This window comes from Talaromyces rugulosus, chromosome II, assembly GCF_013368755.1.
Source record: "Talaromyces rugulosus chromosome II, complete sequence".
Classification (NCBI taxonomy): domain Eukaryota; kingdom Fungi; phylum Ascomycota; class Eurotiomycetes; order Eurotiales; family Trichocomaceae; genus Talaromyces; species Talaromyces rugulosus.
The window spans coordinates 961,310-985,930 of record NC_049562.1 but is presented as its reverse complement, the minus strand read 5'-3'; the positions used below and the strand labels follow the sequence as shown (position 1 = coordinate 985,930).

At 50.3% G+C, this 24,621-nt stretch overlaps 6 protein-coding genes across 6 annotated transcripts; 2 read left to right on the top strand and 4 right to left on the bottom strand.

The window, feature by feature from the left end:
- Window positions 1-177: 177 nt before the first annotated feature.
- Window positions 178-4,414, top strand: TRUGW13939_02801 (uncharacterized protein; the record flags this gene model as incomplete). The annotated part of the gene is made up of 7 exons (XM_035485989.1): window positions 178-188; window positions 246-809; window positions 889-1,148; window positions 1,200-2,469; window positions 2,665-3,061; window positions 3,119-3,190; window positions 3,257-4,414. 7 exons carry the CDS (start codon window positions 178-180, stop codon window positions 4,412-4,414), a joined length of 3,732 nt encoding a protein of 1,243 aa, XP_035341882.1.
- Window positions 4,415-4,606: 192 nt separating this feature from the next.
- Window positions 4,607-6,367, bottom strand: TRUGW13939_02800 (uncharacterized protein; the record flags this gene model as incomplete). The annotated part of the gene is made up of 2 exons (XM_035485988.1): window positions 4,607-5,168; window positions 5,244-6,367. The coding sequence occupies 2 exons, from the start codon at window positions 6,365-6,367 to the stop codon at window positions 4,607-4,609; spliced, it is 1,686 nt and encodes a 561-aa protein (XP_035341881.1).
- A 606-nt stretch (window positions 6,368-6,973) lies between these two features.
- Window positions 6,974-13,732, bottom strand: TRUGW13939_02799 (uncharacterized protein; the record flags this gene model as incomplete). Its single annotated transcript, XM_035485987.1, has 6 exons — window positions 6,974-7,087; window positions 7,152-8,828; window positions 8,886-9,110; window positions 9,255-12,979; window positions 13,261-13,356; window positions 13,633-13,732. 6 exons carry the CDS (start codon window positions 13,730-13,732, stop codon window positions 6,974-6,976), a joined length of 5,937 nt encoding a protein of 1,978 aa, XP_035341880.1.
- An 868-nt stretch (window positions 13,733-14,600) lies between these two features.
- On the bottom strand, window positions 14,601-16,924 carry TRUGW13939_02798 (uncharacterized protein; the record flags this gene model as incomplete). Its single annotated transcript, XM_035485986.1, has 6 exons — window positions 14,601-14,660; window positions 14,736-15,010; window positions 15,072-15,201; window positions 15,259-15,519; window positions 15,581-16,825; window positions 16,889-16,924. 6 exons carry the CDS (start codon window positions 16,922-16,924, stop codon window positions 14,601-14,603), a joined length of 2,007 nt encoding a protein of 668 aa, XP_035341879.1.
- Window positions 16,925-18,609: 1,685 nt separating this feature from the next.
- TRUGW13939_02797 (uncharacterized protein) lies at window positions 18,610-19,563 on the bottom strand (the record flags this gene model as incomplete). Its single annotated transcript, XM_035485985.1, has 2 exons — window positions 18,610-19,352; window positions 19,428-19,563. 2 exons carry the CDS (start codon window positions 19,561-19,563, stop codon window positions 18,610-18,612), a joined length of 879 nt encoding a protein of 292 aa, XP_035341878.1.
- Window positions 19,564-20,426: 863 nt separating this feature from the next.
- Window positions 20,427-24,224, top strand: TRUGW13939_02796 (uncharacterized protein; the record flags this gene model as incomplete). Its single annotated transcript, XM_035485984.1, has 5 exons — window positions 20,427-20,717; window positions 20,777-20,812; window positions 20,869-21,243; window positions 21,297-22,784; window positions 22,839-24,224. The coding sequence occupies 5 exons, from the start codon at window positions 20,427-20,429 to the stop codon at window positions 24,222-24,224; spliced, it is 3,576 nt and encodes a 1,191-aa protein (XP_035341877.1).
- Between the last annotated feature and the right edge of the window lie 397 nt (window positions 24,225-24,621).

The window sequence follows — 24,621 nt, the reverse complement described above, 5'->3', positions numbered from 1 at the left end:
ATTGCATACTCTGATTTATGCTTATTACTACCACGCCCAACTATATTTTATGATTCTAGCTTCAACATTGAATATCTGAAATGTTGTCATAAGCCAATCTCTACAGTGCTACCAAGGCTTTTTTTTTTCATAAAGGTTCCGGCCGAAGCATTCTATTTTAAAATCCGCATCATCAAAATGGACCAGAGGTACGTATCAACCCTTCTCGCCTACAAGAGAAGCTAACAGACCAACACGATTTCCAGCAGAAACAAAGCCGACGCAGTCCTCCGAGCTCATTCTCTGCTTCACGAATGGGTTCTTCAACATGGCGGCCGTCTCGATGAACGCACACAATTTGCTCGCGATGATCAGCGCGGGGTACACATCCAGGTCAAGCCAGACCAGTCTGCCAACCTGCCTCGCAAAACATGTGTCATCAAACTGCCGCTGGCGCTGACCATGTCTTATTTTGACGCTATTGACTATCGTCTACCTGGTAATGATGAGGCGTCGTTTTCAAGTCATGGCGTTGTCTTTCCGAAGCCGTTTATGACGAGTATCGGGTCTGAAGAGACGACGGCGTTTTTCCTGATGGGCCAGTATCTCAAAGCTGAAAATGGCTTTTGGTATCCGTATATACGCTCTCTGCCGCGTCCGGATGAGTTGACGACCCCGTTGTTCTATTCGGATGACGACCTGGCGTGGTTGAACATGACCAGTCTTGCTGCGGCGCGAGAGCAGAGGCTGCAGATATGGAGGACCAATTACGAAAAGGGCGTTGCCTGTTTGAGAGAGTTTCAGTTTGAAGGTGTAGATGCTTATTCTTGGTATATAGCCTTTTTCCTTTTCTTGTCATCTCCCTCTCTCGGTCTGTTGAAAAAAAAAAAAAAACTAATTTTCATCAAGGGAGTTGTATCTGTGGGCATCCACCATCATCTCCTCGCGCGCGTTTACTGCCAAAGTGCTAGCAGGTGTCATTCCAATGGACCAGCTCGCCGAAGACAAAATATCCGTTCTTCTCCCCATGGTTGACGCAACCAACCACCGGCCCCTGGCCAAAGTCGAGTGGCAGGCTGGCACCGATAGCATCGGGCTCGCGGTGATGGAAGACGTCACGCCTGGAAGTGAGATAGGAAACAATTACGGGCCTCGGAATAATGAGCAATGTGAGTATATTTTCTTTTTGAAATCTTTTCATTCTTTTCTGACTGCGCTAGTGATGATGAATTATGGCTTTTGCATCCCTAATAACCCCTTTGAATACCGCACAATCAACCTCCGTGCTCCTCCAGGCAGTCCCCTTGCCCAGGTAAAAGCTCAATATGAGCAGCATTTCTCGAAAGCTTCAAGCAACACAGACTCGGAAGACAAGTACTACGTCTTTTCCATCAACTATCACCACACCAACAATGCCGCCTCTCAGCAACCATTGGAGTACTCCGTCTTTTCTCCCGATCTACTCAATACACTGTCCATTATAACCGCCAATGACCGAGAATTAGAGGCCATCGAAATGGACGAAAACGGGTTTCGAATCCCCGTGGAGAAATACGGAAACTCCAGGAATTTTGTTGCCGCGCTAAACCAGATTGTGATTGAGCTGTTGTCGTATGTTCAAAGACTACAGGCATCGGTGACTCAGCTTGGAGAGCCGAGGAATTTACATCAAGCCTATGCAAAGCAATACAGGGAGAGCCAGATTCGGCTCTCGCAAGCTGCTGCGTTTATCGCGAATTGGGTCATCTCACGCTCGCGGAGTAGTGATGCTAGTAGCGAGAGCGATGCAGAGGGCTGTGAGAAGCTTCTCGCACGTGTTCCGAGCAATGTGTTTGACACGAACACGGCAGAGAAAATCAAGACAAAGATCCTTGCGCAGACATCGCTTCTTCCAGAGGGAAATAGACGCGGCGAGCTTTTCCTGTTTCAGGAGCTCTTTCACCTCTTACCTACTGATATGAGTGATCTCTGTCGAGAATGTCTGGGGCAAATTTCCACCCAGGCTAGACGCGTCGTTGTGATTAGCGATGATATGGGAGGGGGGCAAAAAGACGGAGGAAATAGCGGTCCACACGGTCTCTTTGACTACTCGCTATTCATATGCTTCCTTGTTGCAGCCTACCGACAAAACCCATCCCGAATCTCTCCTCGTCTGCGTTCGTGGTGCGAGTTCTTACTTACGAGATACACTGCTCCGCCCAATGATGTATCCTGGACGCTCCCCGATGAAGACGACGAGGCCATTCTTTCTGCGTTTGATTCACTGATCGATGATCATACTCCGGCTGAAAACTTTACTCCCGTGGCATCCATTGTAGGCGCGACGCCAGCTACCGGTGAGCGAGCAGTCAACGATTGGTGGCTCTCCCCGAATTGGATACGCTGGGCGTGGCTTGTGCTGGAGCAGGAGATGGTCAGGAATGTGGTGGATGAGCCTTTGGAGTACATCATATATGGAGCAGAGAAGGGGATGAAGACGATCAATTTGTTGTATATTCCGGGGGTAGCTCAATTATAGATCTTGATTAGTACTGTTCCGCCACCGAACGAATGAAGATATTTAGTTGTTAGAATTTTTATATTTCCATGTTGTGATGTTCAGTAGAGATACCGACGATCCATTCCCGAAACAGAAAACAACATCACGTGACTGTCGCCGACCAATCACGGGTGGGGTGAAATAAGTAAGCCGACGCGAGGATCCCGGCAGCAATCGCTGGAACTGCAACTCCCTCCGCCCGGCGATATCTTCTCACCACCCCGTCCCCTCGCTCCATTGGGCGTCCAGTTCAAGATGTTGTCTCGAGCGGCGGTCCCTTCGGCCTCCTCCCTCGCCCAAATCTCGTCGCGGGCGCTTCCTTCGACTTCCGCCGCCGTTCGCCTGTCGACCCCGGCACAGACGACCCGATCCTTTGCTACTGTCCAGGACGGCTCTACCCCAAAAAAGCAACATGGTGGCCTTGCAGACCAGGACCGTATCTTCACCAACCTCTACAGCCACCATGGCGCTGACTTGAAGTCGGCAATGAAGTACGGTGACTGGCACAGGACGAAGGACATTGTTCTCAAGGGCCATGACTGGGTGGGTAGCAGCCAATGCCTGCTGGCGTGATGAACCAACAAACTAATATGGTCGCAGCTTATTTCCGAAATCAAGGCCTCTGGTCTCCGTGGTCGTGGTGGTGCTGGTTTCCCATCTGGATTGAAATACGTGAGTGCTTATTAACCACCCTTCGCAATTGGGTGCCCACCGAAGCTGACCATTATCTCTACACAGTCGTTCATGAACTTTAAGGACTGGGACAAGGATAACCGACCCCGCTACTTGGTCGTCAACGCTGATGAAGGCGAACCTGGAACGTGCAAAGACCGAGAAATCATGCGCAAGGATCCCCAGAAGCTCATCGAGGGTTGTCTGGTTGTCGGACGTGCCATGAATGCTACTGCCGCTTACATCTACATCCGTGGTGAATTTTACCATGAAGCCACTATTCTCCAGCGCGGTATCCAAGAGGCCTACCAGGCTGGTTTGATCGGCAAGAACGCTTGTGGAACTGGCTATGACTTTGATGTCTACCTTCACCGTGGTGCCGGTGCCTACGTTTGCGGAGAGGAAACATCGCTGATTGAATCTCTCGAAGGCAAGGCCGGAAAGCCTCGTCTCAAGCCTCCTTTCCCTGCTGCTGTCGGTCTGTTTGGCTGCCCTAGTACTGTCACCAACGTTGAAACCGTCGCTGTCGTGCCTACCATTGTTCGACGTGGTCCTAGCTGGTTTGCTGGATTCGGTCGGGAACGTAACCAGGGAACCAAGCTCTTCTGTATCTCCGGTCATGTCAACAACCCTTGCACTGTCGAAGAAGAAATGTCCATTCCTCTGCGCGAACTGATCGACCGCCACTGCGGTGGTGTCCGTGGCGGCTGGGATAACCTGTTGGCCGTCATCCCCGGTGGTTCTTCCACTCCCATTCTGCCCAAGGCTGTGTGCGATGACCAATTGATGGACTTTGATGCTCTCAAGGACTCCCAGAGTGGTCTTGGAACTGCAGCCGTCATCGTCATGGACAAGTCTACCGATGTTGTCCGCGCCATCTCTCGTTTGTCGCACTTCTACCGCCACGAGAGTTGCGGTCAGTGCACGCCTTGCCGTGAAGGCAGCAAGTGGACGCAGCAGATCATGTCTCGTATGGAGAAGGGTCAAGCTCGCGAGCGTGAGATTGATATGCTCCAAGAATTGACCAAGCAAGTCGAAGGCCACACCATTTGCGCCCTTGGAGAGGCTTTTGCATGGCCCATCCAGGGTTTGATCCGACACTTCCGCCCGGAGCTCGAGGCTCGCATCAAGCAGTACGAACAGGAGAATGGCAAGCAGCCTTTTGCAGGAGGCTGGGCCCCGGGGACGCGCAATGAGGGCAAGCTGATTGCCCCAGGCCAATAGGATGTGCTACACGGTATAAAAGATTCGCAATAGGGATGTAGACGCGATACAGGTTTTGTCTTTTGAATATGTACATTTTAGGTCTCGTCATAGCAATTTATTTCCTTTGTTATTAGAGGCGGATATACGTAGTGTAGCTGACCTTTCTATTCTATCTACAAATACCTCCGGCGTCACTTCAATGTTTGCTTCCTAGCTGCTCGCCGCTTCCTTCTTGGCCTTGTCCTGCGCCCATCTCTTCTGCCTCCAGCCCATGCCCCATTTCATCTCAACCCACAAAAGCCCAACACCAGCAAGCAACATGAACGCGGTAAACGTAAAGCACCAGCCCGTGCCCATCCCCGACAGCATCGAGTCGACCACAGCCGCACCAACCGCCCCGAGCCAGCATCTCACCAGATTCTGCGCCGCCGACGCAGTGGCCACTTGACCCGGGAAGAGATCAGCTAGCAGCGTACTCAGACTGTTGGACGTACAGACAGTACAGCACCCGATCAAAAACTGAATCACCATTGGCGCCGCCAGGTGAGCGTGGTATTGCAGAGCCCAGCCGTACGGTATGTAAAGCAGGGCAATCCCCGACGCAAATCCGATCGCCATCTGGAGCCGGGCTTTCTCAATGGGAAATTCGGTCAGGTCCTGATCACGTTTTCGTTCAATGGCCATTCCGTGCTTTGCTGCTAGGCGTCGGTAGTTCCAGTCAAGCAGTTTTCCGTTGATGATCGAACCGACGGCGGCTGCTACTCCGAGAGGTCTTTGGACTCGTTAGCATTCTTTTTTCTGTGTGTGTGTGTGTGTGTGTTTGAGTATAAATAATAAAGGTACTCACAAAAAGCACAGTCCAACCTCCAGCTCATTCAGTCCATAGATCCCAGGAAACAACGTCGGGGTTGCAGTCATGAGCACAAGGTTGCCAAACATCATCAACCCGGAATACACAACCAACGCTAGAGCATCTTTCTGCAGCAAGATAGCAAACGACTTGAGCGGATTGGGAAACCCCAGCTTCCTCGCCGTTTGCTGCTCTTTCAGTCCTAGCCGAGTCTTCTCATATTCCTTCTTTTCCTCAGCACTCATGCGTGCCACTTTCCGTTTCGTCGCGATGTATTGCACCAAGGACAACCGCCAGCCCTCTGATGGAGTGACACTGCCATCACCGACGATCTGTCGATGTGTCTCCGGCTGGAAGACCGCATATATAACAAGAAACGAACCACTAACGACCACGAGAAACCAGAAGACGGCACGCCAACCCAGAAACTGCGCTAGGAGACCTCCAATAACAGGGCCCAACGCAGGACCAAGCATTATGCCCGAAGCCATTGGGCCCATGTACTTGCCTCGCTCTGCCGTGGTCACCACATCGGCGACAACAGCAAACCCAAACGAGATCGTCCCACTGCTGCCCGCGCTCTGCAGACAGCGGAGCACAAGGAGAGCTGCATAGCTATTCTGCAACGCCAGTCCGATGTTGGCTGCAGTATAGATGATAAAGGCGAGTATATACGCCGGCCGTCTTCCGCTGGCGTCGGAAAATGTACCCATAAAACTCGGCATAAGACCCTGGAAGATCATGTACGTCGTCACCGTGACATTGAGCAGTGCCGGCGTGAGACCATAGTTTTTGGTGAGAATTGGAAGCACCGGGAAATATATTTGCCCCGACAACGGCGAGAAAAATGACGCGGCGCTGGCCATGGCCACGATGAACCATATCTGATAATTGGCAAAAGCAGTGAACGGTTTTTCGCTTTTGTTGGTGGTTGATTTAGCTAGATTTTGGGCTTCAATGTCTGTAGTAGGATCCTCTATTATTTTTTCATTGATGTTGTCATCAATAGACTGGCTTCTTTTCTCTGCGTCGGAGTGGATGGATTCCGGTTTTTGCGTAGGAGAGCTCTCGTCTTGATGAGGCGTAGGTATATAAGAGCTTTCGTCTGTTTTGGAAGCCATGTTTGAAGCTGAACAATTAGTATGTGGCTTTTTCTTTCTCTTTGACAGTAAGTAACAAGTAGAAAAATTTATACTCACATCAAGTTACCCGATTTGGACGGCCGAGATACTAGTAGTGTCAAGGGGCTCCCAACAACGTCTGTGTTATTCTAGGGTGCATCTGCTTTTAGAAAGCACACTTTAGAATAAAAAACTTCAAGAAAAATTGACCCTGTCAAGTCTGAAAATTTAAACGTAGGATGTTGGGTCTTTGTGATGATGCACCCTAATAGTCTAACGTAAACGCCGGTTCCGCCTTGAACGGCACCGGAACCGGGAATCTAGCGAGCGGCCCTTAAATTCTACTTTATTATTTATTATAGGTAAAGGAGTTAAAGCATGCAAAAACTAGTCGTTAATTAAGTCAATCGATGGTATTTTTTTATTACACAGGAGGAGGAACTGTCTCGGTTAAAGTACAGGAAAAATGAATATTAAAAAAAAGAAAGAAAAAAAAGGTGGAAAACAACAACAACAACAAAGGTTCACCAACCATCACATCGCTTGCAATGGGAATGAATTCATAAATCAACCAAACCAATGCAAAACCTTCTTTTTCTCTCCACATCAATGAGCACTGGCCATGACCATGCTGTAGTATCGACGACTGATTTCAGCGGTATGCATCAGTCTGGCGTCCCCAGTAAGAGGAAGTTTGAGAATAGCGGAGAGCTCGACACCCTGTAAATATCCCAGTTAGTAAAAAGTGGCAATAATTGAGAGCTTTTTTAGTTCGACAACTTACATCTTCATCTCGCGCACACCAGCCAGCTACAACCTTGCTCATCTCCATAAATGCAACCCGCTCCTCCAACACTTCTGCACCGGGTGTCTGCTTGATTTTCTCGCCCATGATGACCAGAGATCCGATCAGACGTTTCAGGACAGATTGGTCGCGGCGGCCATGGGCAGTCACCAGGCGCAAGAAGTCTTCATACACTGCTCCACCACTACCCCAACCGCGCACTTTTTGATCTGGCGAGTCTCCAAAGCCCGTGAGCAGTTGCCGGAGGATATTCCAGTCATGCTCAATAACGGTTCGTGGGCCGACTAGTCGACAGAAAGTAGCGTGTGCTTCGTTCCAGTTTCGAGCCCGGATAAGATAGCCCACTTCATTTGCGTAGTCGCCACTGTACCGTGCAAAGAGTGCCTTTGCCACCCACACCCACAACTCGGGTATTCTGAGCTCGTTAACAAGATATGTCCATCCAGCATCGACTTTGCCATCCTCTGTAGTAGGTCTGGGTAAAGTAGCCGCAAATTGGCCCAATGTTTCTTTAACAGCATGCTCCCGGTCTGTTGCACGAGAAAGATGAAGTAAAACGAAGAGGGCGGGCTCCATAGAACCAGAAGCAATTAGTTCCCACGCATAGTTCCAAGTCAGTTGGTCGGCACGGGCTTTATTGATAACGATGTGCTCATTATATCCAACTGTGGTGGTAATTGCCTGGTGCAGCTGGAAAGATAAGCGACTAGATAAACAGCTACCAGACACTGCCTCAGGCAATATCGCTTCAGGCAAGTTGACACTCAAGTCAGACACACTGGTGCCACCTGGTGCAGCAGCAGCAGCATATACTTTTAGCAACACCCAGAGGGGGGACTCCTGGAGCCCAGTAAGGTTGCTCTGACGCTTCTCTGCGTATTCAGCTTCCATGTGCAATGGAACTGGATAGGCACGCTCATCACCAGCGGTAATATCATGTAGGAACAGAGAAACAGCGGCTTCAATAGGCTGGTCTTCCGTGATGCCGTACCATAGTCGGAGGCCAAAGGCTTGCACCCAGTTGAGCTCGAAGCGTTCTGAAAAAGTGAAAGTGGAAGCTCGGTCTTCTGGTGCCCCTGAAGGACGGCCCACAGAACGAAGAGTGTTACCTGCCAGCAATTCATACAAGGTACGAATGGGCTCGCTAATCTCAGAAAACACATTGTGCTGACGCCAAGACTCAACTTGTCTCTGCATATCAAGGCGGCTGGTCTTATCCCTTCCGATCTGTGCAAGCATGGTTGCCAAATGCAAATTTCCACTTTCTACAAGAGCTTTGCATGCGTCCTCAACGCGGTGGAAAGTAAGGAAAGCAACCGCACGTTCTTCGGGAGCAACAATAGCCTCCAAGTCCTGCCCGTATTTCTCGCGAACCAAGCTCTCCCACAGGCGGCTGAGGCGATCTTTCTTGATCCGGTGGAGGAATTTTTTACGAAGCTGTGGCGGAACTCCAGCAGAGATGTCGTCTTCAATTTCATCATTGAAGAGAATGTTGGTCAGCTGCCAAATGAATCGCTCATAGCCAGCCTGGAGAGAGGCCCCGGTCGACGACTGAGTAAATGATTGGAAGTCGGTTTTCTCATTACGGGCATATGGGATGCCATCGACTTCCCGAATAGAAGATTGGCGTCGCTGAGACTCCAGAATATTTACGGACTATTACCAATATTTAGCAAAAAAAGGTTACCACAAAAACAGATGGGAGAAACAAACCTCAGGTACTCCCTTGAATGGACGAATGTTGACGCCATTAAAAGAGGCGGTTGGCAACCAGAATTCACTTGAGGGTTGTTGCAAATCGCCATTGTTGTCATTAATCTCGACTAGAGAATCCCTTGGCCCCCATCGAGGTTTGTAGGTTTGGTGGAAAGCGTCATCGCTAGCAGATAGCTCGTTAGAGCTGCTTGCAAATGTTTTGGGCGTCTTCGAGTGTGGCAACTGTGAAAGGAAAGATGGATTTTAGCTTCATTCTCAATATCTAAGTTTCAATTTGTGCAGCTAGCTAAGGGGGCGAATTTGAGCGTGAGGCTCAAATTCCTAATTACATGGTGCTGAAAAAACATGGCTCGAAGGGGAACAAACCTCAAAAGCTTTTAATTTTCCTTTTTGTTTTTTTCCTGGGGATTTGCTTGGTTGTGAAAAAAGCGATTGCATCACATCAATGCTCGAGGTGAAAGTTTTGGATGGGCTGGCCGAGGCTGGTTGCGCTTGTTGTTTGATCTCGGTCAGTCGGCTTTTATCCACAAAGGCGTCGCCCTGCTTCACTCGCAAAGTTTCGCGGTCTTGTTTTCGAGGGCTGATGGTTCGTTGCAGTTGCTGGGCCCAGTCTCCACTAAGGTCAAGGCGAGGCTTGGTTGGAGTTCCTAGCCGCATCGAGTCCGAAGTAACGTCGAGAGCTGAAAAGCCAGTACGGGCAGTGTCGTCGTGCTCCACGGTCTGGTGGGGAATCGGAAAGGAGCCTGCCATCTCCATATCTTCATCCTCAATAGATCCAGTTTCTGAGCCAATGCTTTCAGTCATATCGTCTTCAGCATCGCGTTCAATAACTGAACCCGTGGAGCCATCCTCTAAAAAAGACCCATCGCCATCTTCTCCTGCCGAGTTCACTCCCTCGTCCTCGGCTTGCATCATTTGGTCGCCAAACGCTCCTGGTACCATTTTCCGTTTCTTGAAATCAAAAGTATCGTCATCAACGCCAGCCATAGACCCGACAAATGATTCGTCGAGAGAAAAGGTAGAGTTGATTTCCGAGTTAAAGGTATTTTCGGTCGCCGGGGATCGAGCCTTCGGAGTCGGAGTGTCAGGACCAGCACTAAGTGTGCTTTGGTTTAAGCTCTCACCTTCGTCGTCCTCATAGTCAAGCTCATATGTGGTAAAGTGAGGAACACGAAAGATCCAGACCCCGGTGTCTCTTTCAAATCCCACAAATTCCGTGTCTTTAATCCTCTGCAGGCGCTGCACGTGTTTGTCGTAAAACGGGCCACTGTTAATGGAGGAAGACACCTTCTTGTCACGTCCGCGCGGCCACGAATTCTCAAGTCGCAAGGTCGACGGCACGTTCAGTCCTTTGCCCAGAGGCGGCTTCGAAGCATCATCAGCATAAACCGTGATAGATCGCACAGTGATTTTGACAATGTCACCAAGAATACTGTCAAGGTCGATGTTTGTGAGATCAACTGGTTCGCCAAACGTAACTTGACCACATTTCTGGCGGCCAACAGTGAAATTTTCAACGTGTTTCAGTTGCTCGCGGCTCATCTTGCTCAGTTCAAGGCGGGACGGTTTCATCCAGTATTGGCCCGGCTGAGGGTCGGTCGTGACCGGCGATGGGGTACCATTGGTGGTGGCCAGACCAGTATGCTCGGGAACAACCGCGAGTTCCTTGCCACGAACTTCCATTTCAGGCTTTCGCTGTGCTGCAGACCCATTCGTACCATTGGTTGCTTCGGGTTTGCGAGCAGATCTTATAAACCCAAGTTCTTCTGCTGTTGTTTCCGGGGTTTCGGTTTCGGTACGCACAAGAGCCCCATCTGTCGGGGCGTCAAAGCTAACACGTTTCTTGAGTTTTTCGGTAGATTGAGGCACGTATTCTCCATTTGTGATGGGAGTGGCGCTGAGAGCAGTGGGTGTGAAAAGCTCGCTCTTTAAGCTGCGGTCAATTGTCAGGCGCTTCAAGCTTCCGCTGGAATAACGAGAAGCCTGGCCACCAGTGATAGCACCAGGAGTCAGGACACTTTCACTGTCTGGATCAAAAGAGTTGCGGAGGTTGCTGGTGGAGAAGCTCTTGCCGAAACTACGCCCCAGGCTACCGTTGATATTGCCGCCACGAACGCTATTCCCGAGAAGGCTTCCCGTAAGGCTGGAAACGCTGGAAGCGCTCGAAGGAGAGCCATAGGTGGAATACGAGAAGCCGTAACCTTGGCGTCGAGGTGGTGTTATGAGGCGGTTGGCAGCATTCGGCGTAATTTTGTAGACTGGAAGAGGGGTACGCTGCTTCTGCTTCATACTTGCCGACAGGGGAGTTGCCAGTGGGCCAGGGCTCGGAGCATTTGGAACTGGGAGACCAGAAAAGATAGATTGGTTTCCATAAGGATTACCATCGAGTAGAGACGCTTGGAAACTACCGGGGGCTGGTTGTTGCTGTGCTGGCTGCTGTTGTTGATTCTGCTGCGAGAACAAGCTGCTGGCCCCAAAGCTACCCGCTTGCTGTTGCTGTGGCTGGCTTCCGAATGCGGAACCCGTGTTCTGATTTGTATTGCTTTGACCGAAAAGAGACCCGCCACCAGTTCCAAACAGGGAGCCAGGCTTCTGTTGCTGCGACTGGGCCTGGGTGTTACCGAACAGGCTTGGTGTACCAGTTTGAGCATTCTGAGCACCGCCAAGTCCAAAGCCAGTCCCAGTGTTGGTATTCGTGCCAGAACCCAAGCCCCCAAACAAGCTAGGCTTTTGTTCCTGTTGTTGATTTCCGCCAAATACCCCGGTTCCGGTTTGTTGGGGTTGCGCGCCGAAAAGCGACCCACCGGCTTGCTGTGGTTGTTGCTGTTGCTGCTGGTTGCTCTGGCCAAACAGTGAAGTACCTGTGGTTGCATTGCCGAATAGACCAGTACCGCCCTGTTGCTGCTGGGTACCGCCACCAAACAGCCCACCCGGCTTAGCCTGGGACTGATTCTGAGGTTGTGCGCCAAAGCCTCCGAATGCCGAAGTACCTGTTCCAGCCGGTTGTTGTTGATTACCAAAGGCTGAAGTGGTGTTGCCTCCAAATGGGTTACTGGGAGTTGTAGTTGTGTTTGCTCCGAATCCACCACCAGTACCAAAGCCGGTGGTGGCACTGCCACCACCAAACAAACTCTTGGTCTGCTGCGGTTGTTGTTGCGCTTGTTGATTGTTGCCGAAAACCGAGCCACCAGTGGCCCCGAATCCAGTCCCAGTATTGGCAGTCTGCCCAAAGCCACCCGCGGTAGCCGTATTTCCGCCAAAAAGACTGGACTGGGTGGAGGCGGCGTTGTTGGCAGCGCTTCCGAATAGAGATGTAGCCGGTTTAGCTGCCCCAAATAGTGAGCCAGTCCCTGTGGTACCAGAGCCAAAACCTGTGGCAGTTTGGGTTGGAGCGGCACCACCGAAAGCAGGCGCACTTGTCGCAGCACCAAATCCACCAGCAGCCGGAGCAGCAGCAGCACCAGATCCAAATCCTGTATTCTGCTGCGCACCAAATCCAGAGCCAAAGGCAGACGAGCCAAAGGCACCTGGCTGTCCGCTGGCATTTGCATAGCGGCGTCCACCTTGGTAATCTGCAACGCGAAGTTCTTCAAAGGAATAACGACTGTACGGCTGCATGTAGGAAATGCTCTGGTATACATTGTTCGTGTTGCTAGACGGGTCTTTCTCGGTTACGGGGTTGAAGGGAGTATTGGCGGTTCCATCTGGAGGTGGAATTTGACCGCTGAAAGCCGTTCCAGTACTGCTTCCAAAACCAGTGCCAGTGGTAGCACCGGCGCCAGTCGAACCGAAACCTCCACCGCTACCGAAACCTCCTGTGCCAGTGGTGTTCGTAGTGGTACCAAAGCCACCGGGCTTGTTTGCGCCGAAAGCATTGGTACCTGTGGCGGCAGTACTGCCGAAGCCACCCGTCGTTCCAGTAGAACCGAAGCCTCCTCCACCTCCTGCTGCTCCTCCTCCAAATCCACCTGAAGTGGCCGTGTTGTTACCGAAGATACCACCGCCACTTGAGGTCGTAGCACCGAAACCGGAAGGTTTATTGCCACCGAAAAGGGAGTTGGGTTGGGTGGTGGTGTTGCTGGCACCAAAGCCTAAGAAATGAAGAGTTAGCCAAGTCTGTTAAAAAAAAGTTTCCGATAAAAGTAGCGAAAGTGAAAGCAAGCAAAGCAATTATGATGAGTCCAAAGGCGACGCTTAGCCATAGTGCTTGGAAGAGCCAAAAACAAGCGCGCCGAAAAAAATCGAATGCGACTGGTATATTCAACCACGTTCGTTCGAGCGCAAAATGGCAGCATGCAAGCCAGTGCGAGACCATGGAATACTGCCCAAGCAGAGCTCATCAAGCTGTACAAAAGCGAGCCAAGGCACATACCTCCGCCAGAGCCAAAGCCTCCCGATGTGTTCCCGAACACACTGCCCCCGGTATTGCCACCAAAGGGGTTTGTGTTGGCTGCGTTGCTTCCAAATCCTATTGATAGGGATCGTAGTCAGACATCTGAGTGAGACGAGAAACTGTCTTTCGCAAATGGTCGCTCCGACATTGCCGGTGCTATCCGTCCGTTTCGCTCAGCTCGATCGAGAGAATGAAAATCCTTTGAACGTGCGCGGAAGCGGCGAGCCATCGGGATTCCAGCAGATAAAAACCGCCAAAGAAGGGGGAAAAAACAATAACCAATATCATAAGAGGGGGGGAGGGGGGGGATTGAGAAGAAAGAGTAACATTGTCACGACGTATGAAACCTACCTCCAGTATTTGTTCCCCCAAAGGATGAGGAGCCAAAGCCAGAGCTTTGCTGTTGCTGGTTGTTCTGGCCGAAGCCACTGAAGCCGCCTCCAAACGACATGGTTGAAGAAAAAGTTTTTGTATCAGCGCATTCGGCACAGTCTGTCTAAACGTAGAGAGTTGCCACGAGACCGGTGGGAGAGGCGAATGAACGCGAACGATCGACAGTCAAGAACTGGCTAAGGAATAAGATAAGAAATCTCGTTCGCTCGAGCGAGGTGTTGAAGATAAAAGGGTCGGGAGGTTTGCCACTGAAGACAGGTCCGCGACGCGCTTTTCTTCTCTTTTTTTTTTGCCGGGCAAGAGACTCGAGCTTAGCGCGCCAAGGGGGGGGGAAACTAAGAAGTAATGCCCCAAGCGACAGCGACAGTCAACTTGAAGACTCGCCTGAGCTCGAGAAATGCGACTCAAGCCTACAATGGGGGGAGGGACGGCGACAAAGAGAGAGCGGGAGAACGCGAAGCTGGGAGGAAAGAGAGGTGTGGTTGTTTAAGAAGGGTCCACAGGTGCAAGGCAGCCCGAGCCGGGAGCATTCTGCCCCGGTGACTGCCAGGCTGCCAGCGCACCGTATTACTGCGACCGCCCGGTCATGTGATGGGATGACTCAGCGGCTAGCTAGTACCCACACCATGCCTATTTAGACTTAGCTCGTTTTTATTGTTCAGAGGAACACAATAGACCATAACACAATTTCATTACATATCCAAACATAAATATCAACATATACTCATCCACAGAAAAAAACATCAATCATTCAGGTACACAGCTGCACAATTTCCCCTCAAAACTTTGGCTTTTCATGCTGATAGTGATATATAAATTAACAATAGACGTGTCGAGAAAGTGTGCTTAGCATTCAATAGACACAAAAAGCTGGGTTTGTTCCTTGATAAAAATTTGCAACTACCCCATCAAGCCAAAAATAATAATCACTTGCGAGAGGCCTTGACGGTATCGATAATCTTAGCCACAACGCCGGGGTCCGAGAGCTATAGATAGACACAGTTAGCTTTGAACATCGACAGAGTAAATAAATCATAATCAGGAAAAGACTCCAAACGTACAGTTGAAATGTCGCCGAGGCTGTCCTCCTCGCCACTCAGGATCTTGCGCAGAATCCGGCGCATGATCTTTCCACTACGGGTCTTGGGAAGATCTTCAACGGCAAAGACGGCCTTGGGGGCGGCAAATGGTCCGATGGACTTTCGCACCTGCATGACGAGGTCTTTCCGGACCTGGTCAGTCGACTCGTTGCCGCTCTTGAGTGAGACGAAGGCGTTAACAGCTTGGCCAGTGAGTTCGTCGGCGATACCGACGACGGCGGCTTCGGCAACCATGGCTGTAGAAATAACCTATATCAGTCACTTTGCGTGGTTTACATTACAGAATGGTAGACTTACGGTGCTCGAGGAGAGCAGCTTCAATCTCGGCAGTGGAAAGACGGTGGCCAGAAACGTTGACAACGTCGTCAACACGTCCACGAATCCAGTAGTATCCGTCATGGTCACGGCCGGCACCATCACCAGTGAACTATGGTAATTGTGTGTTAGCCTCAGGAAAATCGGCGGAGAATTAGGAAGCTCTTACATAGTATCCTTTGTACACGTTCAGGTAGGTATCCATGTACCGCTTGTGAGCTCCCCACACAGTGCGAGCCATACTAGGCCAGGGCTGCTTGATAGCAAGAACACCTTCGACATCATTGCCGTTAATTTCATCGCCCGAGACAGGGTCAATGATAGCTGGCTCGATACCGAAGAACGGAAGGGATGCACTGCCGGGCTTGGTGGGGGTGATTCCACCAAGAGGGGTGATGATATTTGATCCAGTCTCTGTTTGCCAGTAGGTCTAAACAAAGGTCAGCAACTAGTGTCAAGATAGCTATATTATTTTGGGAAAGAGATCTCACATCGCAAATGTGGGCTTCTTCCTTTCCAACTTTCTCAAAGTACCACTTCCAGACTTCGGCCGCGATGGGCTCACCCACCGACCCGAGCACACGCAGGTGCTCCATTTTGTGATGAATGTGTTCGTCGCCAGCACGTTTGAGCAGGCGCAGGGCAGTAGGAGCCACGTAGAATTGAGTGACCTTGTGCTTCTCAATGACATCCCAGTACCGAGAGAAGTTGGGGTAGGCTGGGGTACTCTCAAAAACGACAGTAGCAACACCAAGAAGCAACGGCGCATATACGACGTAGGTGTGGCCAGTAATCCAGCCAACGTCACCACCGCAGAAGTACCGATCATCGTCATGAATGTCAAAGACATATTTACCAGTCGCGGCAGCTCCCAAGAGGTAGCCGGCCGTCGTGTGCATAACACCCTTGGGCTTTCCAGTAGAACCGGATGTGTAGAGAAGGAAGAGGGGATCCTCCGAGTCGACGGGCTCGGGAGCCAGGTAGTTGGGGTACTTCTCAACCTCATCGTGCCACCACAAGTCACGGCCCTTGGTCCATGGAACATCGGCGCCAGTGCGCTTGAAGACAAGGACGCCTCTTACGTCCGGGCATTGCTTCAGGGCCTCGTCAACGATCTTCTTGGTGCCAATAATCTTTCCACCGCGACGACCCTCGTCACTGGTGATAACAAACTTGGTGTCAGCATCCAGAACACGGTCACGCAGGGAGTCGGATGAGAAGCCGGCGAAAACAACCGAGTGGACGGCTCCGATGCGCGAGCAGGCCAAGAAGGCGACGAGAGCTTCGGGAATCATGGGCAGATAAATGGCAACAGTGTCGCCCTTGCGCACGCCTTGCGACTTGAGAACCCAAGCAACCTGGGAGACTTCCCGGAGCAGCTCTCCGTAGGTAATGCTGCGGCCCTCGCTCGGCTCGTCGGCCTCGTAGATGATGGCGACCTTGTCGGGGTTCTTGAACGCGTGGCGATCGACACAGTTGAACGAGGCGTTTAGTTTTCCGCCCAGGAACCAGGCATTGTCACCGTTGGCGAAGGAGCCGGAATGTGTGGTGTGAAAGTCCTGGTCAAAGGAGAGGAGCTCACGGGCCATGCGAGCCCAGAAGGTGTTGGGATCCCGGATCGACTCATCATAGAGCTGTTTGTAGTGGTCGAAGTTTTTCAAGTGTGGGCGAGTTGGGTGCTTCTTGTAGAAGGCCTCAGGCACATGGAAAGTGTCCACGTCATGAGCCTCGGCGACCTGGGATTTGTATGCATCAGTGACTCTGGGTTTTGGTGGCTAGCTGAGAGTCAAAAGACTTACAACGGGTGTCGGTGGCTTGACATCGCCTTCAGACATGATTGTCAAGCTCTAGTGAGCAGGTGTGTATATATATATATATATATATAATATAATATAAGCTAGACAATGAAGTATAAGCAAATGAAGCATAGAAATAAAGCCAGAGAGAGGCTTTAACTTTCCCTGTTCGGAAAGTACTCACCGCAGACTAAATACTAGAGCCAACAAGAGGCACGTGCGATATGCAATCCGATCTCGATCGACGGATAGTACTAGCTAGATTGGTAGGGTAGTGTACAACCAGAGGAAGGAAGGATACAGAGTGAGGAGGTGAAAGAATGAGGATCAGCTGGAAGATGAGATGAAAGAAGGCAGCATTAAGAGAGAGAGAGAAAAAAGGTTAAAATGGAGGGAGGAGGGGGAGGAGGAGGAGGAAGGCGCGTGCCTGAGCGGGCGGGGGGAGGAACGCGGGTAAAGCTGGCTATACGTATCTGATCGCAAGCACCTTGCGAACAGGGATCTTCTTGTTGCTTGCAGGGGAATCGCAGCACTTGATGCCAGAAAAGCAGCTCGGCCGGCCATGCGGGGGACAGAGGCCTCAGCTTCCGTTGCTCCGGACCCGGCTGTCAGCGCGCTGATTGGTCCCGCAGTGCATTTTGTGGGCCCATTGTGGTATTATTACATTCCTTACATTCTTTACATGACTTGCAGTACCGGAGTATATGTTCGCGACCAGCAGCGTTGTATTTTTGGGGCTACCCACGACTAGGTCATGTGGGAAAAGATGTGTTGTGTTTTATCTACATATATAGTATTTTGATTACTATCTATTTAATCCCCCTGGATATCAAATGTAGGCGTGTCCAGTGCTCGGCCTGTCCCGTAATGGCGGGGTAAGCAGCTGTATGACGGTATGATGCATCGGTACCGACGCCAAGGTGGGGAAACACGAACGCAGCTGGTATCGCTCGTTACTGGCTAATCCGCTGCGCCGGAAAGCTTTACAGGATTACAGTTGATGATCATTATAATAATAATGATGATAATAATGATAATTCATAATAAGAATAATGTTGGATGTGGAATTCTGCGTGCACCAGCCAGCAGGAGAACATGAACTGCTCTCTCACAGCTGATTGTTTTTAAGGTGTAGTATCGTCGAATAATACACAACTGCTTCTGGAACAATCCTGCATGAGGCTCGATACCAGTTGATACCGGTCAACCTACAAGTAAGAATTCAACGCAAATTGCGTAATATAATATGCATGCCCCTGTGCTTTAGTGCGGCCCTAAACGAGACACTACTACTGGTAGTAGTAATAAGAATGCAAAATAATAAAATAATAATTACTTGCGTTCTCTAAACCCGAGGGTGAAACGATGCGCCGGACTCGGACGGACACTGCAATAATTAATTATTACTCCGAATCATTCCGCTTGCGACTGGACATGCAAGTCTGGCCAATTGCAACGAGTCCTATTAACAATTATTATTTGCGGAATATTTTTCTAATTGTATGTATCTGCGGTTCGGTCCGAGTATTATCTCTTACAGTATTCAATATCACCGTGTCATCTATGACCTTATCACACCATAAGCACGGGTTACATCTAGATAGTGGTTACAGTAGTTTCAATGTTGGGCATAAATTCTTATTGTCATCATGGATCTTGGCAAGAACTAGTAATCACATGAGAAAAAATGATTTTTTTTTCCAGAAATTTGAAACAAAAACTTGTTAGTAGCTTCCCAGAACTTGCCATCCTCCATTCCACCACGATCCTACGCCAAGGATAAAAACAGCGATGCTGCCGTCCCGGACTAGACTGGAAAAAAGTTGCTTTCCCAAGGCCAGAGTTCCCTGCTGAGACGTCCCCAATAGTATTCCCAACCCATTCAACAATAGCTCCCCAGTCATGAAAACCACAAACGGGTTCTGCGCTGCTGCAGGAGGCGGCGGGCTACCTCCGTACGTCGCGATCGACGATCCGACCAGAATGACCAAATACACGCCGATAAGCAGGGAAAACACAGTATGAAGGAGCTTCCACACGCGCTCCTGTTTCTTCTGTGCCGGACTCATGGGTGCAGATCCGCCCCCCAGTAGAAACTTGGATAGAAAGGGTGGAATTCCCAGAGCGCCGGCCAAATCATCTGGTTTGAGATTGTTCCCTGGAGGCGGAGGTGTGAGCCCGGAACCAGGAGCCGTGTTTTCTGCGCCGGGAATGCCGCCCATCATGGAGCTCAGTAGCTTTAACATGGGGTCCTGGTCAATCTGCTGCTGGTTTTGTTGCTCGGCCGGGTTCGATCGTAGTAGGGCCTTTAGATACTCTTGCTGTGCACGCATGTCATCACCAGAGGGACCATCCACGGGCGGCGAGGGTCGAGAAAATGCTTCGGGGGATAGACTAGGCGGTATCGCTGGTGAATCTGTGCGAGACGGAGGCTGCGGTGATGGCGAAGGAGAGATATTATCATGAGCTATAGGCGATTATTTAATTAGCAATCCATCCACAAAAATGGCATCACATAAAAAAATTATGTATAAACTCATACTGCTCGCTGGTGTCCGTCCGCTGAGACTGGTGATCTTGTCGAGTCGAGCGCTTCCACCAGCCTTGATCTTTGCCTCGCGACGCTCACGCCGCTGGCGCGCGGCCCGCTGTGCGGGAGATTCTTCAGGCGAAGACATTTGGCGAATAGATAAGCCGATTTTAAAGACAGTGCGAGATGGGGCACTGCAAGGCCGAATATTGTTGTCGGCGTTGAAGTGAACTTGTTGACTTGTTCGCTGGCGATGTGGACTGACGTAGTCGGCCCCGTCACGGGTCGGCCAATCACAGCCGCGCAATCGAGATTCTTCGTTATACACAGTCTTTGGGTATAGTGTGCGGTTGATTAGCTATTATTAATAGCGTAGCTATCTTTGATATTGATAGTAGCAAATAGAATTTTAGACATGGGACAGGTTGTGTTGAAAATCGTCAATTGAGGTGGCCGATCAGTATTTCTATATTTGGATACACATCTCGGCATCTTCCGTCAAAATCTAGGATATCTACATGTACATGTAGTATTGAATGAACTCTCTAGATGTTGAAATTCCCCTATTTTCACACTCGCCCAACACCACTGCTCGTCAATACTCCAATGGCATGTGGATATCCCACAGGAATAAAGACACCATGATGCACCACACGCCAAGCAACCTTTCCATGCAAAAAGCCGGTTATCTGGACGATCGCCCGCGAGATGACGCTAAACGAGCTTCCCCAGGATCAAACAATGGGTCGGCCGAAGCAGTCGTAGGATACAGACCAGACCCAGAAAAAAAAAAGAACACGAAGCCAGCTGGTGGAGGGAAGTCGAATTGGCCAGCTGCGAGTGTTCGCGCGGTGGGTCGACTGCTTGGCCGATGACGTAGTGGTCGCTCGATGATATCAGCGACTGCCCTTTATTAATAACAGCTCTTCGTACACCACGGAATGGGTTCATTTCTTCCAAATACATATCCAGAGGAATCTAGCTGCCAGTGCTGTTTCCTGCTCGTCGACAATGGCTCCTCAAGGTGGATCGGGCGGCCATTGGAGCGCTGCGAATCCAATCCCTACTATCCAGAAATTCGTCGAGAACCTCGATCAAGATAAAAGAGACCGTGACCAGCAAATTGACGATGAAATCAAGCGCAGACAGCAGGATGCCAACAAGAGCAAGCAGGCTGTCGACCGTGAAGTGGCCGAGCTTGCCAACAAGAAGGCCCGTCAGGTCACAGACCCGGTGACAGGACGAGAGGTCAGTATCGCAGATGTTGGCAAGGAATACATGGAAGACATCGAAAGCCCATCAGTAAGCCGTCTATGTCTGGTAAAGGAAGAAGATACATGATGCTCATACGCTTGCTACAGCTCACCGTTCCAAATGCAAACCTCGATAAGCCAACGGTAAGTACGGCATAAATATGTGGCATTGACATCACGCCTAATAACATCTGCTCCAGACCGTCAAGACAGACCCATCGCAAGAATTTGCAGAGTACAAAAACAACCAGGACATCACTGCTCCTCCAGAGCCCATCGCACAGGGCACTACTTCCGATGTGCCCATCCATGGAGAAAAAACAAACATTCTTTTCCACCCAACCCCGTCAGTTAGCTATCAGCCGATGTTTAAGGAGCTGGAAAAGCGAGCAAATGGCCTTGCGGCTGGAATAGCCCTTGCGGTCATTGTCCTGGGACGGGCCTTTGGCGGCTCCCTTTGGGGTCTTGTTCCCCTGTCTTTCTGCCTTGCGTCAGGCGTCTATCTATGGATGAAAGAGGTTGTTCGAAGTGGCCGCGAGTATGAATGGCATAGTGAAAAGCTTCGAGGTGAAACGGTATGTTGATATTCCAAACGAACATACAATTAATTTACTGACCATTTTCCTAGGCAACTGCTAATCTCCTTCCCGAGTCCGTGGAATGGATGAATGCCCTCTTGGGTGTCACTTGGGGCCTCTTGAATCCTGAAATGTTCGCTGGTGTTGCTGACACAATCGAGGATATCATGCAAGCTTCTGTGCCGGGCGTCATTGAGAACGTTCGCGTTTCCGAAATCGACCAGGGCAACAACCCTATCAGAATTCTCAGCATCCGGTCTCTTCCAGACGATCATGTTCAGGACATGAAGGAGAACATCCGGAAAGAAGACAAGAAAAACAAAGATCCCCAGGAAGCTGCTGCCGACGAGGAAGGCGGAGATTACTACAACCTCGAAGTCTCGTTCGCCTACCATGCACAGCCGACAGGAGAGAGCGCTTCTGAAAAGGCCCGCAATATGCACATGCAGTTGGTGTTTTATCTAGGGATGAAGGGCCTTTTTGGAGTTCCCTTCCCCATCTTCACCGAGTTGATTGAGTTGATTGGGACCGTTCGGCTCCGCTTCCAGATGACACCACAGCCCCCATTTGCTAAATCAGTGACTTTCACTTTCATGGGTCTTCCTCATGTGCGTGCTGGCTGTGTCCCACTTGTCAAGAAAGGCGTCAACATCTTGAATTTGCCGCTGATTTCCAACTTTGTCAACTACGCTATCGGAGCAGCTGCTAGTCTCTACGTGGCTCCCAAGTCGATGTCTCTAGATTTGAGCATGATGCTCAAGGGTGATGACATTCAAAAAGACACTTTGGCACTCGGAGTGTTCTGGATCCGTATTCACCGTGCTGTCGGTCTCAGCAAGCAGGACCGCAGAGGAAGCAATGGTGGAGGCAGCGATCCTTATATTAACCTCTCGTTCTCGAAATACGGCAAACCCATGTACTGTACCCGTGTCATTACAGATGACTTGAATCCTATATGGGAAGAGACAGCCGCCTTGCTGGTGACTCCAGAGCTGATCAAAGCTGATGAACAGCTTAGTGTTGAATTATGGGATTCAGATCGCAACTCTGCCGATGATATCGTGGGTAAGGTAGAACTCTCTATCCAGGAATTGATTCAGCACCCGGGCAAAATGTATCAACAGGTATCCAAACTAAAAGGGATGGACGACGACAGTAGTATGCCCGGAGAGCTGCGTTGGGAAGTCGGATACTTTGGCAAGCCACGCATGAGACCCGAGCTTCGAACAGACGGAAAAAACCGAGAACTTCCTGAAAATCTCCGCCACGACCCTGCGCTGCAAGACGAAAAAGGTATCATTAACACCGACGAGGAGGATGCCGTCACCCATACTCCGCCAGATCCACTCTGGCCGAGCGGTATCTGCAGCATCGTGATCCACCAGATAGTCAGTCTGCAGTTAGAAAACATCAAAGGCACGCAAGGTAGTCGCAAGGGCAAAGAATTCGAGCCAGCCAAGTCGTACGGAGAGAATACTGAAGAGCAGGGCAAGGAACTTCCCACCAGTTATTGCACGCTTCTCCTCAATGATCAATTGGTAAGTCTTATTTCTTTTCTGTCTTAAAATAAAACCAGTTCTAACCTGCCACAGGTTTATCGAACTCGCCCCAAAGCCGTGAGTAGCAGACCGATTTTCAACGCAGGCACCGAAAGATTTGTCCGCGACTGGCGCTCTTCCATCGTTACAGTCACTGTGCGTGACCAGCGACACCGCGAACATGATCCGATCCTGGGTGTTGTGTCTTTGAAGCTTTCCGACTTGATGAAGACCAGCTCCCAAGTGACACGATGGTATCCGCTGGATGGAGGCATTGGATTTGGCCGAATCCGCATTTCCTTGTTGTTCCGAAGCGTAGAAACCAGGCTTCCTCCCAGCATGCTCGGATGGGACGTTGGCACTTTTGAGTTCCTTTCTGATCGTATCACCCTGAAAGGTTTCTCGCAGACAGCCAAGCTCTGGCTTCGTACCGGTGGCAGCACAGGCAAGATCTCAAAAAAGTTGTGCAAGCAGGACGGCGACAGCCAGTATTTCGATTTGTCCGACGAGTCAAGGAAACCTCGACTGCCAGTCAAACACCGCTATCGCTCTCCGGTTGTCTTTGAAATTCGACTCCCAGGAAAACGCAGTACTGCCGCTTATGCAACGCTTTGGCTTCAGCATCTCGTCGATAACGAAAATACCTCGGTTGATATCCCAATCTGGACGACGAAGCGCGGTGACCGACTGGTCCAGAACTACATCACCGAGGAAAACGCACACACGCTGGGCCTGGATACACTGGACGATCTGACCGAAGTCGGACGCATTCAGTTCACCGGACGGTTCTCGCCCGGGATGGATGAGTCCCATGAGCATTTTGTTACAGACAACGACAGTCGAGAGACGTTTGAGACGTGGGAGGCTTGTCAGGCTGAAGGTGTGCGATCTAGGTATGTCTCAGTTGAAATCCCAAAGGCCGTCCGTGAGATGCACGAGAAATCGCTGGTCCAGGGCCGCGACGTGATCCGGGAGGCCAATCCATCAGAACGCAAGCGATGGGTTGCAAAAGATGGTGTCGACTGGAGCGGCACATTCGGCGAAGACCCAATCGATTTCGTCAATGGAAAACCCACGACCAATGAAGCTATCAATGGAGCTATCGATGAAAGCAACCATGTAGCTGAAAATGATGACGACAACGACGACGCTGAAGACAACGACGATGATAGTTCCGACGACGATGACGATGATACCAAAACCAACAGCACCGGCCTCACAACGAGCTCTAGTGCTGGCCAATCATCTAGAGCTGGAAACAGATCCAACAAGCGTAGCGAGCATCGCAAACAGCGCGGTTTAATGCAGTGGAAACCCGCCCGTAATGCCTCCTTTGCCAAAGACGAGGCTTCTTTTGCGCTGAAGAAGCTGAAGAAGAAGTTTGGTATGGGTGACTTGACTGGCCGGGAGCCCGGCGTGGAGACTGAGACCGGTGCCTGAGGGGTGTACTTTATGACTTGATGATTTGTATTATTTACAGTATTGACCGGAAGAATTGTGTCAATCACTCACTTTCTTTCGGGATTTGAAATATATGTTTTTGAGTTTTGCGAGGTGTTCAAATGTTACATATGTAGTTATTGTTAGCATAGTAGTTTTGTTTTGATATACTGGATAATACTTCGTGGTCTATTCTTTTTTTCTCTTAGGAGTTTATTTCGATTTTACACTTAACTTATGTGATAAGCTGATGTAAGAGTTTTTTCTAATAAGATGTATTACCCAACTTATTTTTCCATAGATCAGTTCTCTTACCATCTCAAGTGCTCGCTTCGCACTGTAGTTTTGACAAACCATCTTCATTCCCTCCAAGCCAGGCACAAAACCAAGACCGATC